This window comes from Drosophila willistoni (genome assembly GCF_018902025.1).
Source record: "Drosophila willistoni isolate 14030-0811.24 chromosome 2R unlocalized genomic scaffold, UCI_dwil_1.1 Seg167, whole genome shotgun sequence".
In the NCBI taxonomy this organism is placed as follows: domain Eukaryota; kingdom Metazoa; phylum Arthropoda; class Insecta; order Diptera; family Drosophilidae; genus Drosophila; species Drosophila willistoni.
The window spans coordinates 23,611,256-23,629,139 of record NW_025814050.1 but is presented as its reverse complement, the minus strand read 5'-3'; the positions used below and the strand labels follow the sequence as shown (position 1 = coordinate 23,629,139).

General features: G+C 37.1%; 1 protein-coding gene across 4 annotated transcripts in view; it reads left to right on the top strand.

Moving 5' to 3' along the window:
- Positions 1-13,827, top strand: part of LOC6651848 (fibronectin type-III domain-containing protein 3A) — a 44,612-nt gene extending 30,785 nt beyond the window's left edge. For 3 of the 4 annotated variants that reach the window (XM_047010517.1, XM_023180945.2, XM_047010518.1), the window contains 3 exons: positions 4,315-4,487; positions 8,982-9,270; positions 9,340-13,827. In XM_047010517.1, coding sequence (XP_046866473.1) covers positions 4,315-4,487; positions 8,982-9,270; positions 9,340-13,193 — 4,316 coding nt within the window. In that variant the 3' untranslated portion in view covers positions 13,194-13,827. Of the gene's footprint in view, positions 1-4,314; positions 4,488-8,669; positions 8,910-8,981; positions 9,271-9,339 lie in introns of those variants that run through there. The other variant, XM_015176608.3, reaches the window with a different exon arrangement.
- The last annotated feature ends 4,057 nt before the right edge of the window (positions 13,828-17,884 follow it).

Below are 17,884 nucleotides of genomic sequence, written 5' to 3'. Positions count from 1 at the left end.
TGAGCATAAAAAGCGTTAAAAAATGAAAAGGCTGGGCAAATTTGAGTATATAAAAACTTGCTCCATACTCACAAAATGCCTTGTTTAAGTCCGAATTGCTTGAACAGGATTGTTGTTTGCTTTAATAGTTGGTTTTCCAACACATTTGGCCTTTCAAAACATCTCTCACTTAACAAAACAACTGAACCTAAGGACCTACATATGTACTTAGTATGTATTTTCTGTTTAATAATGCTAAATATGAGCAAAAAATTGTATGACTCGATGCAGATAGAAACATTCAGTTGGAATTCTCATACATACAGTTTCTGTTTGTTTTGCAATTTCAAATTTAGCAATTTTGTGCCAAAATACAAAACCGCCACCACAAAAGGAAAAAAGAACACAAAAATAAAAGGAAAATCTCATTGTCTGGCATTTCATAGTTATTATTATTAATTTTATAGGCGTTTTGTGTGTAAGTGTAAGTGCGTGCGTATTGGTGTCAGTGAATGTGTGTGTGTGCGTATGCGTGCTTATTGTGCGTGCCACAATCGAGCCACAGAGAGACCAAGTGGGTGAGACTGACAGGAAAGGCCCACAGAGTTACTGACTAACTGACAGAGCAATCCACTGATAGGCTGTTGGGCCAACAGTGCGTGGCCTGTTAATAGCAACAGCAACGATGAGCAGCAACAATAACAACAACAACAACAGTAATAATAATAATAATAATAAGACGAACAGGAAAAGCAATAACAATTTGTAATTAGCCCAAACGCGTTTTTGACACTTGGTTTATAAAGAAGACAAGGTCGTTGACGATGATGTTACGACGACGACAAGGGCATTGTGGCAGAAAATTGAACGCCAAGATCATTTTTCGATAAGGGAGTTGACTAAGAAGGCGGAGAAGGGTGCAGAAGGGTGCAGAGCAAAACAACGCCGACAAAGTTCATTACTGAATAAGATAAAAAGAAGTAAACGAACGAAATAAATGTGGTCATTGAAAAATCAAATCACAGATACTTGGTTAGAGACTTTGAGCATTCGGTTTTTAATTAATTAAAACTTTTTTACTCCAATTAAATTAATTTACTTCAAGCTTCAACCATAAATACTCTACATCTTCATACATCTAGAGTAAATACATTTGGCTTATAAAAGCATTTTATGTGAAATTTATAGTAAATTTGCTTAACTTAAGAAACTAAAAGTGCCTTCGACCAGATGTCCTTTTCCCAAGTGATATTTAAGTACCCAGAATTACCTCCACTCTAACTGAAACAGAAAGAGAGAGAGAGCGAGGGTGAGAAAGTGAGGAAAGAAAAGACTTCTCATTGTTGCTTAAGCAGTTTAACATTAATTAAGTTTTAGTTTAAATAGGAAGGGGGAACGGGACGAGACCAGAAATACTTGCAACCATTTCATTTAACTGTCTGACTCACTGCCGAGCAAGTGATAAGCCTCTGTACCCACCCCAAAAATCCATCCAACCAATCCCCAATCCCTTCGCTTAACTAATTGCTCTGGCTCTTTAACACTTCTGGCCAAGTTGCAGCACCGCGAGACAAGATATAGCTAGTGTGGTTTGGTGCTGGTGGTATACATTTCCTGACCAGACCCCTCGCAGACTAAAGCTCGGACTCGGACTGGGTCTCAGACTCAGACGCAGACCGGAGGCCGAGACTGATTAACTGCTGCAGTCAGTTGGGAGAATTGTTTCTTTTTTTTAAACATTTATTTTTATCAGTCCAAGCTATCATCACAGTTTGTGCTTTGTCATGTTATGCGTCAGCGCACTAAACCAACATTTTTACACCTAACTAAGGAGTGTGAGAGGAGACGGAATTCGCAACGAGTGGACTGCATTTTACGGTTGATTTGGTCACGCCCCTTTCAAACTACATAAATGCCTAGAGATTGGGTAGATTCAACATTGGGCGCTTGGGTCGGTGAGTGTGTGTTGTCTGACGATTGCATTTTCGGCCTGAATGCATTCGAGACATGGCTAAGCGTATTACCTGCCCGCATTACCGTTAAGTTTACAGTTTTACCATTTAAAGATGGTGGCCCTCCTATACACCCACCTATTGCCTATACAAATATACGCGTACCCATTCCATTCCCTCCCATATGCAATCCCATCCAATCCATTAGAACAACATTACGCATACGCCGCATGTGCCCATAAAAAATGCAACTCTGTTTAGTGTTCACCATGGATTCTCGTTGTGAGTGCGTGTGTGTGTCTGTGTGCCACATGCCGTGGCACGAGGAAAGAATACAAATACAAAGTGCAACCACAGCTGCAAAACTGGCCCAGAATCCCATCTGTCCACCTCCTTACCGACTGCCGCCCCTCCGCTCTTTCAGCGCATTCCATTGTTATGCAAAAAAGAAGGAAACGCATTTTGATGATGTGCACTCGAAATTCATGGATTTTATATGACTGCAAAAAAAGAAGAATAATAAAAAGGAGCATCAGGAAAATGCGCTTTATGTGTCAGAAATTTCAACAAAAACTCCCAACCCTCCAAACAAAACTCCTCCTCCTCCTCCTCCTCCTCCACTCAGCAAATATCAAAGGAAAATATCAAATTGGAAATGGTCATAAATTGAAATGTGCGAATATGAGTAAGAGCTCAAGCCAAATCAAATCAATATTTTCTCAAATATTATCATTAAGTGGAAAAATTTTATAAAAGATAAATTTCACAGAAATTAAGAAATTGTTTCGAACATTTTTGTATCGAAAACTTATAAATTCCTATAGTTATGGGTCGATATAAATTGTGCATTTAAATTTGATAATTAAAATTTTAGAACCATTATTTTAGTGTTACAATATGAGCATCGAAAAATAAGACAGTAAACAAGGTAATCAAAAATTCAAATTGGATTTTCCCTAGTGAAGTAAGACAAAGAGTTCTATAGCATTTAATTCGTGGCATGATGGGAATTCATTTGTGAGATTCATTCAGATTGACTTTAATCTTTTTGGAATGCAGCCATAATTTTCACTCACATTTACTTTTAATGGCTTGTTATCCATTGTAATTCAATAATTTTCTTGGTCAAGTTAAAGGAAGTACTTTCTTGTCATTTGTTAAATGCCAATGATAATAATGTCTATCGAGCACTTTTAATGTTTTTCTTTTAATAATTTTAAAAAAGATTTTGTTTTATTTTCTTTTATTTTCTGTTGCTGGTCAAATAAAACGACAAATTACACAACGTTAATCTTGTCCAGACATCTCTCTTTTATCTGTTCTTTGGGCATTTTAGTCGTCGCATTGCAGCCAAAAATGAAAATGAACATTGAAAAGCAATACAAATCCTACAAATCAAAAAATATATTTGAAGAGAGTTTGCTGTCTTCTTTTTTTCCAAATCAACATATAGACGTAGATGTATATGTATGTACATTCTATGGCAATGACATGCGAACAAAAAGTTGCAAATGCTTTGAAAATAAAGAATAGAGAAACATAAAAAGGGAATGAGATTGGGAGAGAGAGAGAGATAGAGAGAGAAAAGGGAGTTGAAGTTGCCTCTAATGACAATGAGGAGGACAATGACAAGATGAAGTGAAGGCTTTGTGCCAAAAATTCTCTTTCTCTGGATCTCTATGTCTCTCTGTCTCGCTCCCAATCTCTGTCTATCTCTCTCTGCCTTTGTGACTGTCTCTCGCTCAATTTTTGCTTGCCAAGAAATTTATTAAAATATACATTTGTATGTACTAACTCATACAGACACACTCAAATCTCTATGCATAGCAATGCAGTTCAGCCTATTTTTTTATTTCTCTTCCTTTTTATTTTTTGGTGTGTGTCGAAAAAGGATATTAATCATGAGGGAAACAGGGAAGAGGGTTAACGGTGCGTATGCGTGTTTGTCGAGGGGGAAACTGAAAATTGGCAGACTCTGTCAAGCCAACAAACACACATACACACACAGAGATATATGTGTACACACGCACATATATATATATATATGTATGTATATACACTCATACACATCTCCTTATGGATATCCATTAAACAAACACAACGGAGAGCACTGAAATCGCCGCTGACATAAAGCAGCGTCCTGGCAATGTCCTGTCCTCTGTCCTTTGCTCTCTGTCTCGTTTTGCTTGTCGCCTCGTTGGCGCCAAATGTCGCCTTTTCGCTTTGTTACTGTAGTGAGTTACTCCGACAATGGCCCCTTTTAAAGCATCCACGCATCGTCATCATCATCATCATCATCATCATCAGCATCATCATCATCCCTGTCATTGGCATATTGGCATTTTTTGCTCATTTTTCCCTTTATATTTTTCTTTACTTGCAGGTCCTGCAGCCGTTCAAATGGTCTCACAGAATCGACCACCACCTCCCATGCCGGTGCCCGTTCAGGTTCCCCAATATGTCAATGAGAATGGCACATTAACCCATGTTATGCTATCACCACAACAATACCAACAGCTCCATCCCGGACAGGGTCATTTACATGCAGCACCATTCGTAAGTACAACAAACAAATGAATTAACAAATACAAATACAGCAACCGCAAAAACAAACAACAAACAAATATACAAAAATTTGTTTAGCATATCATTCAGGTATAAATAGAAACATTCCTCGAGAATTCTTGTGAAATTATATAAAATGTCTAAAAATACTCAAAGGGGCAAGGGCATGATTTGAACTTTGTGTATTTTGTTTTTCTTCAAAGTTCATAAATAGTAAGTGAATAATCCATTGAAGCCTTTAAAGAACAGAATGAACTTAAATGAATTCGTTTTGTGATAGATAGATGTGGTTGTTAATTGCACGATATTTAAAGTTTTGTGTCCCCGCACTTTTGTAGGTCTCTTATAATTAATGCAATTTGAAACAAATACAAGCCTAAATTGTTGTCTATTGTTAATGTGTCTGTCAATTTAACGCCCAAGTGACATTTTTACCTCATTGCATATTCAAATAATGCCTACTCGGGTGTGTGTATGCATTTGTCGAGTGGAACTGTGTGTGCACACACATTTAGCTGGAACTGTGACTCATACATAAAAGAGCAACAAAAATGTGAGCGACTTAATTAGCAATGCATTTCACACTTTTCTCTTCAAGTCTCTCTCTATCACGCTCCTTTTTTATTGTCTCTCTCTCTCTCTCTGTCTCTCTGTCTTTTTGCCAATTCATAGTTAGTCAGCAAACTGTTTTGAGAAACAAAGGCGTCGTATAAATAAATAAATATAAAATAGTACAGAGAAAAAATTATAAATGCAAAACGTCGACAAGTTGGCACAACTCCATTTAGTATTTATTTTAATATTGTTAGGCAAAAGTTTGTCCATTTGGCAAAACTGTTTTGCATTGTAATTGTTGCTATTGCAATTGTTTAACAACAGTTGCTACTAAAAGCAGAAACAAAGCAAATATTAAATAACAGAATAAAGCAGAAGCAATAAGGTGAAAAAAACCCGACATATAATAGTTTCCAGGAAAAACATTTTACTCGAATCCGGTTTGTTTGATGGTGCGAATACTCGATATATTATTTTATATACCCTCTACGCATTAAGGCGTTTGGGTATTTCGGCACCTTGGAAAAATAAAAGTGTATGCAAGAAGCCAAGATCACAAATAATTGCATTATAATGTTCGGAATAATCGAATAAAACAAATTAAATACTAAATACAAAATCGAAATAAAGTTCAGTTAATATCTACATATATTCACTATAGGGTATTCACAAAGTCATGACTTTTTCTTGTAGTTGTTATAGATTTGATTTAATTATTTTGCTGTAAATAAAAATTAGCATTATTTATTGTATCGATGCGACTCTTAATTAGCTTTTTCAATTTATTAATTTGCACATAAAAATTATTTAAGATCTATGATAAAAAATTTCGTATTTACGATTTGCAGGCATTTAACCACTTATTGTTAGTTAAACAAAAAGTTATAAAAGTAATGTTATAAAAAAGTGGATTTCTAACGTGTTATAAATATTCCAAAGTGATTAGTCATAGGGAAAGTAGAGAATTGACAAGTGACAATTTCTAACAAAAACGTGTGCCTTTAGCTTTTATAAAATACTTATAACATTATTCCGAAATTATTATAGCAAATTACAAAAAAACACATTTTCACACAAAAAAAAAGCCTTTTTCCACTGTTTGCTACAGTTCTCAAATTGGTTAATATTCAAGTTGGCGACTGCAAATTGAGTTGCTAATTTGCAAAACTAAATTATATATATCTCTAACAATAGGCAAGCATTCACATCACGTTTTTTGGCATCACAATTGCGCTCCATCTCTTTTTGTATGCATATATGTAGATCATTATATATGTTTTGTGGTAATTTAATAATAATCTTAACATAATCACTGCCCATAATTTCTATTATGTGCGCTAAATTGTTGGAAAATTTTCTAGCATATTATACAAGTCATTCCTCGATTGAAGCTTACATACATATGTGTTTGTATGAAGGGAAAACCCCGTATTATAAGTGGTAGGTTTCAACTTTAAAAATACCCTAGGTCAGCAATTCTTTTAGTTTCGTACTGAGGTGTAAACTGAGTACATGTTCTCAGAAGTCACCACTTTTATTGGTAAAAGTGGAAATGAAGGTGACGAATAGAATAGGCCGTCTTTTCAGGCGTAGAAGTATTTGAATTTACACTATAGATAATGGCAATGTCTAGGATACTAATATTAAAAAAGTGAAAGGTTATTTTTTTTTAGATATTTAGAAGTTAACATTTTTTCTTGTTTGCCTAATGGAACACTACACGACATACTTTTTTATCGATAGTCTAATATAGCCTAAAACTAAAAGGTACTTAAAACTAGTTAAATCTCATCATAACTCTCGTGAGTTCGTGACTTGGCCTGGGCAAAAGGCAGCAAAAAAAAAAGAGAAAAAAGAAAATTTATAATTCCAGTTGAGTTGTTATTGTTTTTTTTTATAATTTCAAATGAAATTCTATTGCCCAACTTCCCTCTCTTCGGCCTAAGCCAATGTGATTTATCATATTATTAGTATTATAAATCTCTCAATTAAATGAATTGCATTTGTATTATATAATTATTTATTAATTACACATTTCCCATGGAATAGTTTTTTAATATTTTTGTTGACATTTTTATTGATGTTTCCTTTTCTGATTTCTAATAACATTCTCTTTTTGCGTTGTACATAATTATATCGAATTTTTTAAATTAATGATAATTAAAATATAGTTATGGCTCATTAGAAATATTCCATAAATATTTAAATGGTCTGAAAGAAACTTCATATGCGAGAGCTTTAAATTAAAGTTGCCAAGTTCTGGACATTGTAATTGTTTTTAATTTTAATTAACTTATTTTCTTAAACGTCATTTTGTTTATTTTGGTGGCTAATTGCTTTCAAAAGGTGCTACCGTGCGGCAACAAATAACTGTCAACTTTTTTGGCAACAATGTTGCTAACCAACTGTCAGCCAGCAGCCAAAAAAAACGTATTTTACCTTTAAACAATTTATTTGCATAACAATTTGTAGGAGGCAAACCTATTCTCATTGTTGTAACTGACGTTTATCTATAAACTGCAATCCATTAACAATTGCTTCTGGTCGTGCAGCAACATTGTTGCTTATTCCGTTTGCCTTTTAATTGAACTCTACTTTTGAGTTTGAACTTTGCTGCTGCTGCCACATTTTACATAACTCTAATATGCCAGAAGAAATAAGACAGAAAAAAAAACTTGATTAATGCCAGCGCCAACAACAACTTCATCCGCTACCGAGGCCAAGCGTCTGACTCCCACCGATCCCACCAGCACCCGCACCCGCACCCACGCCCCCACTCTCCGCCTTCACCACATGTGTTGTCGTTACGCTTTGTTGCTGAAATGAAAGTGCCGGCGGTTGAGTTTTGAAAAATACAACAACGAGACAAAACAGAAAAAGAAAAACACAAAATTTCCTTGACTTAATTTAACATTTGCCCAGAGTTTTGAGTTTCCTGTGTGAATGTGTGTGTGTGTGTCGACGTCGAGGTCCGTGTTGAAATGTTTTATAATTTGATTGTATGCTAATTTGCATAGCTTTTCCTTGCTTGGAATCTCTTGCATTTGTTATGCAACTATAACTAACTTAGTCAGAAGAGTTTATTTATCTTAATTTTTTCGCCAAAAAGCAAAAGTCATTAACTTTGGCCTATTTGGTATTTATGTTTTTCCTAATCTTTGGGTGATAAATGCTTTAATTCAAACACAAATTACCCTCGACGCTTTATTGCAAAGGCATGAAATTAGACATCAATCATAAAAAAGTCTTGCCTAGTAATTTTGTTGCAATGTTTTTTCGCCAATAGAATTAGTTTCCTACATATGGGCATGTCCAATTATAGATAAATTTTTAAAGTGCGCGCTATTAATTACACTGTTAACATGCTGCTAGCTGTTAACAGCAGAACTCGCAAATGATGCTGTTAAGTTAACAATGCTTACGTCTGGCAACATTTATCCTCCATCCCTGCATTAAATCAAAAGACAAATATGCAAAAATTGTATTTTTCTATTTGTACCACTGCGTTGTTTTGTAGTAGAAATTCAGTACTTTTTTTATTATCCCTAAAGAATTGTTTAGTTAAATCTACATTTCTGGCAAACATGAATTTTTGTTTATTTAAGTCTCCGTGGTAGTGCTCATATACCACTACATATTCGATACAGGGTATCATCCAAGCCGACTTTCCAATCTAATGTGCAATTCTTGTTGTTTGTTATCAGTTTTGTTTTTAAAGAACCATACCATATTTTGGTTATTGATAGTGCTCTGCGACGTTTTAAGGTGACGTGGTGTTAGGTCTGCTTGGCTTGAAAGCGAAAGAAGATGGAGGAAAATAGCTCCACGAAGGCAAATAGACCAAAAGTTGTATTCAAAGTAATTTCTCTTCAATCTTGTGTTTTCCGGCAAATTAATAAACATTTTCATTTCTTGTTTTATATTCTGTAGATAAGCGCCAATGGAACATCGCATTTCTATACGCCAGTGGCTGGCTATCCACCACCAGGACCAGCTGGCAATGGACCACCACATTATCATTTGCCGCCCCCACCGCCGCCACCCCAACAGCAGCAACAACAGCAAGTGCCGCCGCCAGGGGGTGGACAGGGACAGCAACAGCCAGCAACACAACATTCCCATTCCCCGCACTCGCCTTCGCCGCCAAACTATCGGGATGAGCGCAGCCAGCGGCAACATGCCAAGCTTCTGCGTAAACTGGACAAGCAAAGAGAACTGAGTAAGTGCATCATCATCACTTAAGCCTGAGTGAATATGTCTTATTCGTATTCCGTTATCTTTCTTGCAGACTCTGCCGTGTCTACGCCCACACATTCGCCTTCACCGCGTCGTTCAAATGATTTGAATGGCCATCACAACAGCAACAATAACATTCCCCTGGGTGTTCTACCCCTGCCTCCACATCTCAACAATCATCATCATCATGGTGGACGGCGGCAACAGCAGCAGCAGCAACAGTCGCATCAGCAACAACAACAACAACAGCAGCAGCAGCAGCAACAACATAGAAACGGTCAGCATCAACGACCAGGACCAAGTTCTGTAGGCACCTCTGACGATGGTGAAGACAATTCCAGTTTGGCTGAAGGTGAAAACGAAGAAGAAGAGGAGGAGGATTACCAATCCTCAATAGTGGATCAAATCTCGGCCATTGAGAAACCCGAAGTGATTGATGTTAGCTCGAGGGCAGCGAAAATCATTTGGGTATCGCCGGTCATTACGGATTCCGTACTCATCAACATCCGAGATTTGCGTTACCAAATCCTCCTCAGTGATTCGGGCAAACAATGCAAATACAAGAGTCTATATCGGGGCGAGGCCTATGAATGTATAGTGCAGGATCTGCAGCCCGGTCAGGATTATCTGGTGCGTCTGCAAGTGGAATATCAGAAATTCAAGGGTCAAGTCAGTGAACCCACGGAATTTAGGACACCAGCCTGTGAACCCGATCCACCATTGCCGCCCAAACTGGTTAGCCGCAACAAGAGCTCGATCAATCTGCGCTGGCAAGCTCCCCCGGCCAATGGTTCAACCATTCAGCATTATTTGCTGGAATACGATGAAGGAAAGGGTCAACCGTGGCAATTTGTAGAACTGGCCAAACTAAAGACTAAACACTATGTGATCAATAAGTTGCAGCCGACAACTGTCTATAGTTTCCGTTTGGCGGCCATTAACGAGGTGGGTCAATCGCTATACTCTAGCATAAGCAGTTATTCGACGGCGGGGAATCCACCAGTAGCGCCCAAGCCACCGCAACTTCATGGAAGTACCTCGAACTCGCTAAAACTTTTCTGGGAGCGTCGCCAGCAGGACGGAGACTTTCTGCTGCAGATGCAGGACGCGGATTCGGGTCATGGCTTCTTGAACAGCTACAAGGGCGCTGATCTACACCACGAGTGCCTCCACTTGCAGCGGTCAAAGAGCTATCAATTCCGTTTGCGGGCGGAAAACGAAGCTGGTGCCTCGCCCTGGTCCACGGAGATTAGTTATTCCACACGGGCTGAGCGTCCGGGCAGGCCGGGCAAACCTCAGGCCAAGGGTAAAATCCATGGCACTCACTTTAAGGCCAAATGGGATCCGCCGGCTGACAATGGGGGAGCCAATATACTACTCTATCACTTGGAACTGAGTCCTGGTGGTGGCAATTTCGAGCTCATTTACAGCGGCGCCGAGGCGGAAGCCATGTGCGAGAGATTACAACCGGGTTCGACCTATCAGTTGCGTGCCTGTTGCGAAGGACCTGCTGGCCAGAGTCCTTACTCGGACATTGGACACATTACCACAGAGGCGGTGGCTCCTGGAGCACCACCAATACCACATTGCACTGATCCGCCCACGCCATATGCCGCCCTAGTGAAGCTTCAGCAACCGGAATACAATGGCGGAGCACCCATCTTGGAATTCGAGGCTCAATTGCGACAGCTCGATGAAGTGAAGCCACCACAGGTGGTCTTCCGGGGCAAGCAGAACTATTTTGTGGCCCAGAATTTGCTGCCCGGTGCCAACTATGAAGTTCAAGTGCGTGGCATTAATCGCATTGGAGCTGGCAGTTGGTCGCCTTGGCTGAGATTCCAGGCGGCAGCAGCTCCACCCAACTCACCCGAGGAGCTAAGTGTCCACGTAAAGTCGGCCACCAACGTCAGTGTGTCGTGGCAGCCACCAAAACAAGATAATGGAGCTCCCATACAAAACTATTTGCTAAAAAGTGCCAGCCTAGCGAAGCTACAAGAGAAGAAGGAGTCCGCTGGAGAACGGCTGGAGGAAGAGGGCAATGAAACCGATGAGGATTCGCATAAAGCAGACGAAGATGCAGAGCCCCAGGGATCCGCTTTTCACAATTGCTATCAGGGTCTGCAGACGAATGCGGAACTAAGGAATCTAACACCTTACACCCGATACTTTTTCCGCGTTCTGGCCATCAACTCGGCCGGCTCCAGTGCACCATCGGATGTGGTGTGTGTCAATACACCGCCTGCTGTGCCCGGAGCTCCTCAAATGCAGGGCTACGAGTTCACCGCCCAAGAGGTCACTCTCAACTGGACACAACCAGCGGCCCATGGATCCCCGATACGTTCGTACAACATTGAATACGGTGAAAGGACCATAGCCACGCCCGACGCCTGTACTCGATACACGGTCTCCGGTCTTATGCCCGAGACTAGTTACAAATTTCGAGTGCAAGCGGTAAATGCCATGGGAGCTGGACCCTTTAGTGCCTATGCCAAATTGACCACACAACCAGCGCCTCCGGCGCCGCCACGACTCGAGTGCAGTGGTTCGGGCCACAATTACATTAAGCTAAAGTGGGGTGAGGGTGGAAAGCAGGTTGCCTCATCCACCAAATACTTTGTGGAAATGTATGTGACGCGGGCCAAACAGTTCCAAACTGTCTATGCGGGAACTAATTGCATGTGCAAAGTGCACAAGCTGCAGGAAAGAACCAGCTACACCTTCCGGATCTATGCACACACAGATCGTGCGGGTAATGGAGACTACTCTGAGGAATTTGTTTTCGAGACAAGTCCCACTTTGCCCTCGAATATCAAGCCGCCGCGTGTGGTGCACGAATCGAGTGTCTGCCTCATGGATATGCCCGGACAGTTGGGCATGCAATTGACTTTGGAGTGGCAGCATTCGAAGAACACCTTCCACGACCGCGTCGAGTATGAGCTCCAATACGCTGTGGTGGACCTCGCAGCGACAGATGGATCCGCAAAGGGGACGACAAGCAGCTCATCAAGTGGTGCTCCCCTGAACCTACCCAATCAGGATTATTGCCAACTATATCGAGGACCTGAGACCAAATTTACCATTGACAATCTGGCAGCAGGAACCTGCTATCAATTTCGTGTGTGTCCCGTGCGCCTTACAGCCGGCGGAGAGACACTTTATGGCCAGCCATCGAGTCCGATGCGCTTCCAGGTGCCCAGTGAATTGGATCCCCTGACGGCCAGCTGTATGCATCATCATTTGAGTCATTTGTCACCAATCAGCAGTAGCAGTCAGAGCAGGCACAGCCGCAAGCTCTCCAGTGGCAATGGACATCTAGCAGCGGGTCTCCATTTGAGATCGGTTAGTGCTTCGGCAATTAGTGGCACTGGCAGCGGTGTGGGTGCCGACCCTCTGGCCATCGGACGTCTCCAGCAGGAGTTGTCTGGCCAATTTAATAGTTGCGGCGATCCCATGCATCACCATCATCATCATCACCACCATCATCAGCAAACTTGCGAGGCGGCTGCAGCGTCCTCCTCTTCCTCTGGCTCATCGGGTGGTACGTCCAGCGGAGCAGCAGCATCGTCGGGCGTTATCCTGCGTGGCAATCATCTGCACCATCAGCATCACATGCATCATCCTCATCACATGCATCATGCCCATCATACGCATGGCATGGCCATTTCCAGTGGGGGCATTAACAGCAACAGCATTGGGGGCGCCGGTGGTGCAAGTCACCACCCATCATCCACTATATCTTCGTCCTTTGCCCAGGGCACTTCGTTGCGGCGTTTCATGGCCAAACTAACGTCATTGTACAGCAGTCGAAAGCGTCTCAGTGATCAGGAGAAGGCTGTTTGCTTTGTGGTTTCCTTTATAGTTGTCACTTTCCTGGTGGCCATGTTGGTCAATATGCTAAGGGCCTAAACAACAACAAAAGAAGAAAAAACAACCGACAAAACCAACAAAATCCACTTTATGTCTCAAAAAAGTGAAACGAAACAAAACCAATTAGCTGTAATTATTATTGTATTTTTTATATAAACCAACAATAACCATATACCAACAAAAACAAGAACAAACAACTTGTATATTGTCTAATTTTAAATCCACAAAAAACAACAATAACTAAACTGTATTAAATGTGTACACAAAAAACAACAAAAAAAAAACAAACAGAAACCGTTACCGAAACATTAACCGGAAACGGCAAGAGAAATTAAGTAATAATACCACACACATACAGCTACAACTATGAGTATATATATAAATGTTTGTAAATGTTATAACAAAACAAAACAAAACAAAAACAAAAATAATATGGTATTCGCCCTATACATAAATAATAACTATTTGTTGTTGCTACACAAAAACAAAAAACCCAAGAATTATGAAAACAAAAATACAATCTCCATATGTGCTATAGTTTGTGCAACCAAAAAACAAAAAAAGAAGGGGAAAACATTCTTGTAAAGTTAAAAACAAACTAAAAATACAAAACTAGATCATAAAAAAAGTCTTAACAAAATCATAGGATTGTTGATATGCCGGACAAAGAAATTTTGAAGGATGGACGTTAAAAACTCTTTTCTTTTCCCTAAACACATTCAATTCAAGCTATTATTTTAAAACTTTTTGAATTATAATACATTCATTGTTGCATTTGCAAATATTTCTATTCATCAAGATGAGCTATCTGAGGCATGAAATTTGTTTTCTAAAGAAACGCAAATTCTATTGCATCGTGTTATTATGTGTTTAACAATTTTTAAAGCATACAGAAATTTTAATTACAAATTATCAACAATCCTATTCAATCACAAATTACCTTTTTCAAATATTAAACAAAAACAAAAACCCTATTAAAAAAATATACACAAAAGAAATGATAAGAATACGAATTGCTTCTCAAACTGTTTGGCGTGTTATTGTTGTATGTATATGTGTAAACTTCTCTTCCCCTCTCCTCCTCCTCCAAGAAAAACAAAAAATGAAACGAATAACGAAAAGTATGAATTTATTAGACTATGCTCTATTCCTAGTATACATCAGGATTATGCGCACTCAACATTTTCAACGGGCTGAAACCAATTCTACCATTAATTGTAACCGAAAAAGCTATTTGAAGTCTAAGTGTATGAAGTAAAAGTCGCAACGATCTGCAGAACATTTAGAGAGAATTATACAATTATTTTCCAAACTATTCAGTTATATTTTTCATTCCATAAATTGTAAATTTTGGCGCTGAGTTTTTACTACAGAAAATTACAAGTATAATTTTCTTTTTGGATAATATTCAAACTGATTTTAAATACATTTCTGCCCGTCCCTTAAGACTTCATCCAGCGCATGATCCTGATACATTATACATACATATATATATATATACGTGTATACGTACGCTTCTTTCATTCTCACAAAAGAAAAAAAATAAAACCAAACCCCTTTTTATACGAATTATTAAACAATTTATTAAACACATACATCTATACATATATGAACATTAAATACATTAAACAAAACGAAAGAAATAGGCATCCAGTTAGGGCTGCTATATCACAGACGGCGGCATATAGTGAATTAAATATCAAAATTTTGTAAAGTTTATTCAAGAATTGAGCGAAACTTCCTCGACATTTGCCCAGAAAAATGAATATGCAAATTTTCTTATGACTGTCTTTATAGCAGTCCCAACTAGCGCAAAGGCTCTCACAACATTAAAATGCAAACAAAACAAACACACACACACACACATAAATTTATATATACATATATATATTTTTTACACAAAAGAGAAACAAAAATTAAAAAAAAATCAAATAATAATTTAGTATATTATATGAAAATATTTGAAATTTATAGCTAATGCAACGCAAAGTGATTTATATTCCAATTATTATTATTTTTCTAATTAAATAAATTTAAAAAAAAAGAAGAAAACTCAAAAACAAAAAAAAATCTCTATATATATATATATATGAAATGTAATTGTTTCTTTCCATAGCATTTAATGTGAAATAATCTATGAAATTTAAAAATGTAATGACAAAAAATCAAATGTTTGATCGTATGAATATAACAAAAAACAAAAAAAAAACACAAAAAAAGAAAAATGCAAAACCATTTGCTTAAATGGCAAATTAAAACAACAAAAATCTATGAAATAATAATGAATATGAATGAATAAAACAAATACATTATATATGTTTCTATGTTTACAACGGTAAATGGTTACAATATATATACATACATTATTTTGTTTTTTACATAAATAAACTGACAAAAAAAAAATGACGAAAAAAAAAAGAAATCTTTATAATTATATACAAGAAATCGAAGATGATGAGGAACAAGAGGATAAAGAAGAGGAAAGACGGATAATGCAAAAAGTTGAGAAAATAAATAAAGAAACATTTATATTAGCAAAAATACGATTACGATGTACTATTTGTGGATTTATTTGTTTATGATTATGATTATATATACATATATGACAGACGACAGCAACATTACAACAACAAATTTCAAAATAAATGCGATATACAAAAAATACCTAAAAAAATGAAGAGACTTTTATTTAACAGTTGAATTTTAACATATGATTTGAGTTTTTAGCATTGAAGAAAGTTGAAATAGTGTTAAAGTACACTCCCTTGCCATATTATTAGACTCATGCTGCAAATCTACTTTTACTTATGAACATTTTGTAGATATGTTGGTATACTGTCAACACCCACTGTAGGACTAAATGGATCCTTTCATCTCTGAAATGAAAATTTCGTAAACATTGTTTTCTTTTTAAATATATATATATTTATTTGGTTTATTGTTTTCTGTGCAAATAACAATATTATTTTTATGTTTCTTGTCATATGTATTTATGTATTATGCTAATCCCAGACTCGATAGCCGGAAATCAGTGGAACTTTACATGTAGGTACACATATATTAAAACTTGAAATGCAAAAGTACATGTGCTTTTCCACTGATTGCCAGAATCGAAATTTATTTCGTTGATTATAAATATATATGTCTTACATTTATGTTGGTATGTACGAGTATTTGCAATTACTGCAAAACAAACTGTTTGCTGAGAGCGGAATCCTTCGAAATCTCTAAATTTGTATACCTTGTTTCAAACAAATCAGATTGAACTCGATTCGATGGGTGAATAGAATACTAACCCATTAGCAAACAGTGCATTTTGCAGTTTGGATTATTCGATACAGTTGATATCGGACCATTTATATGTAGGAACATGTTTTGTTTTTCTCGATTAAGCCGGACAATAGCAGTTTTTGGTTTTATGAATATCAACGATATTTGTATATATGTTTTTTAGGTAGATGTAAGTGTGTGGTCACATATTGTATTCATTGTATTTGTATTGCATTCGTTTAGGTGTTTTATTTAGTTGGTGTATTTAGTTAGTGCTGCTAATGTTAAACACTAAGTTCATCTAAAAACCTATCAAACACAATTTCTATAACACAAATGTATAGTAAGTGTATGTAATTTCGTTTTGCTTATACCATATAACGCAAAAATCATCTAAAATTTTGTTAGTATTCATGTTCGTCTTCTAATACTAATTAATTGTATGTATGTAAACGCTAAAATTCGAGTGGAGGAAATGCCATATTTATCGATCCATTGATCTATTAGATAAATGGATCTATATTTATATGTATGTATATATAAGCATTGATCCACATTAGTGGTAAGTAGTATGCCATTTTGATTATTGTTGTATCATCTCTTATCTTTCTTTGTTTTGTAATTATTTATTTTTTGTTTTGTTTTTAAAATCGGTGTATAAAATTTGTGTGGTTTCTGCTTGCTTAAAACAAATCCTTTATTTCAAATCCACTTTTCAATTTGTTGTCGAATCGAACAAATACACAGCTCTTGCCCTATTTAAGTATGTATGTATGTACGTTCATCCAAAACTTATGTATATAACTTCATTTATCTATTAACTGTAGTTAATAATTGCATACAAAAAATACTTTTCATGCTAAGGCAACGTTTAACATCGATATGGATATGGGAAAATTTTGGAAATTAACCGAGGGATATATTTGTATTTTATTTCTAATTCTCTTTTTTTTTGTCCTTTATGTGCTTACATATACATTTGTATGTATCAAATTCGTGTGTTTTTATTGGTGTAGAAAGCGATTTGCATGATATGTTGTCTAAATGCTGGACGATATTATAGAGGGGAGTAGAAGAAGTAGGAGAGATATCGATAGGTAAAGTGACTGGCTTTAGAGATGAAGGCCAAGTTGTAGGTAAAAGGTACAGTGCCGTAAGGTGAGTTTTAGTTAGGAATTAGGTATCTATGTTAGGGTTTAGGTATGTATATGTATATGTCAAATAGATATATAGGCAATAATTGAAAATAAAATTTAAATTGTTGATCATACTTTTTGATTAAATTTGGTTTAGACTTGGTTGCTCATATACTTATGTTGGGATATTGGTCATTTTTATTTATTTAAATTAACCATAGTTTATATTTCAAAGGAAGTGAGAGGTTTTAACTTCTAAACAATACAAATGTAAAATTCAAATTTAAATCATTAAACGAAAAAAAAGTTGAACAAAACATTTCG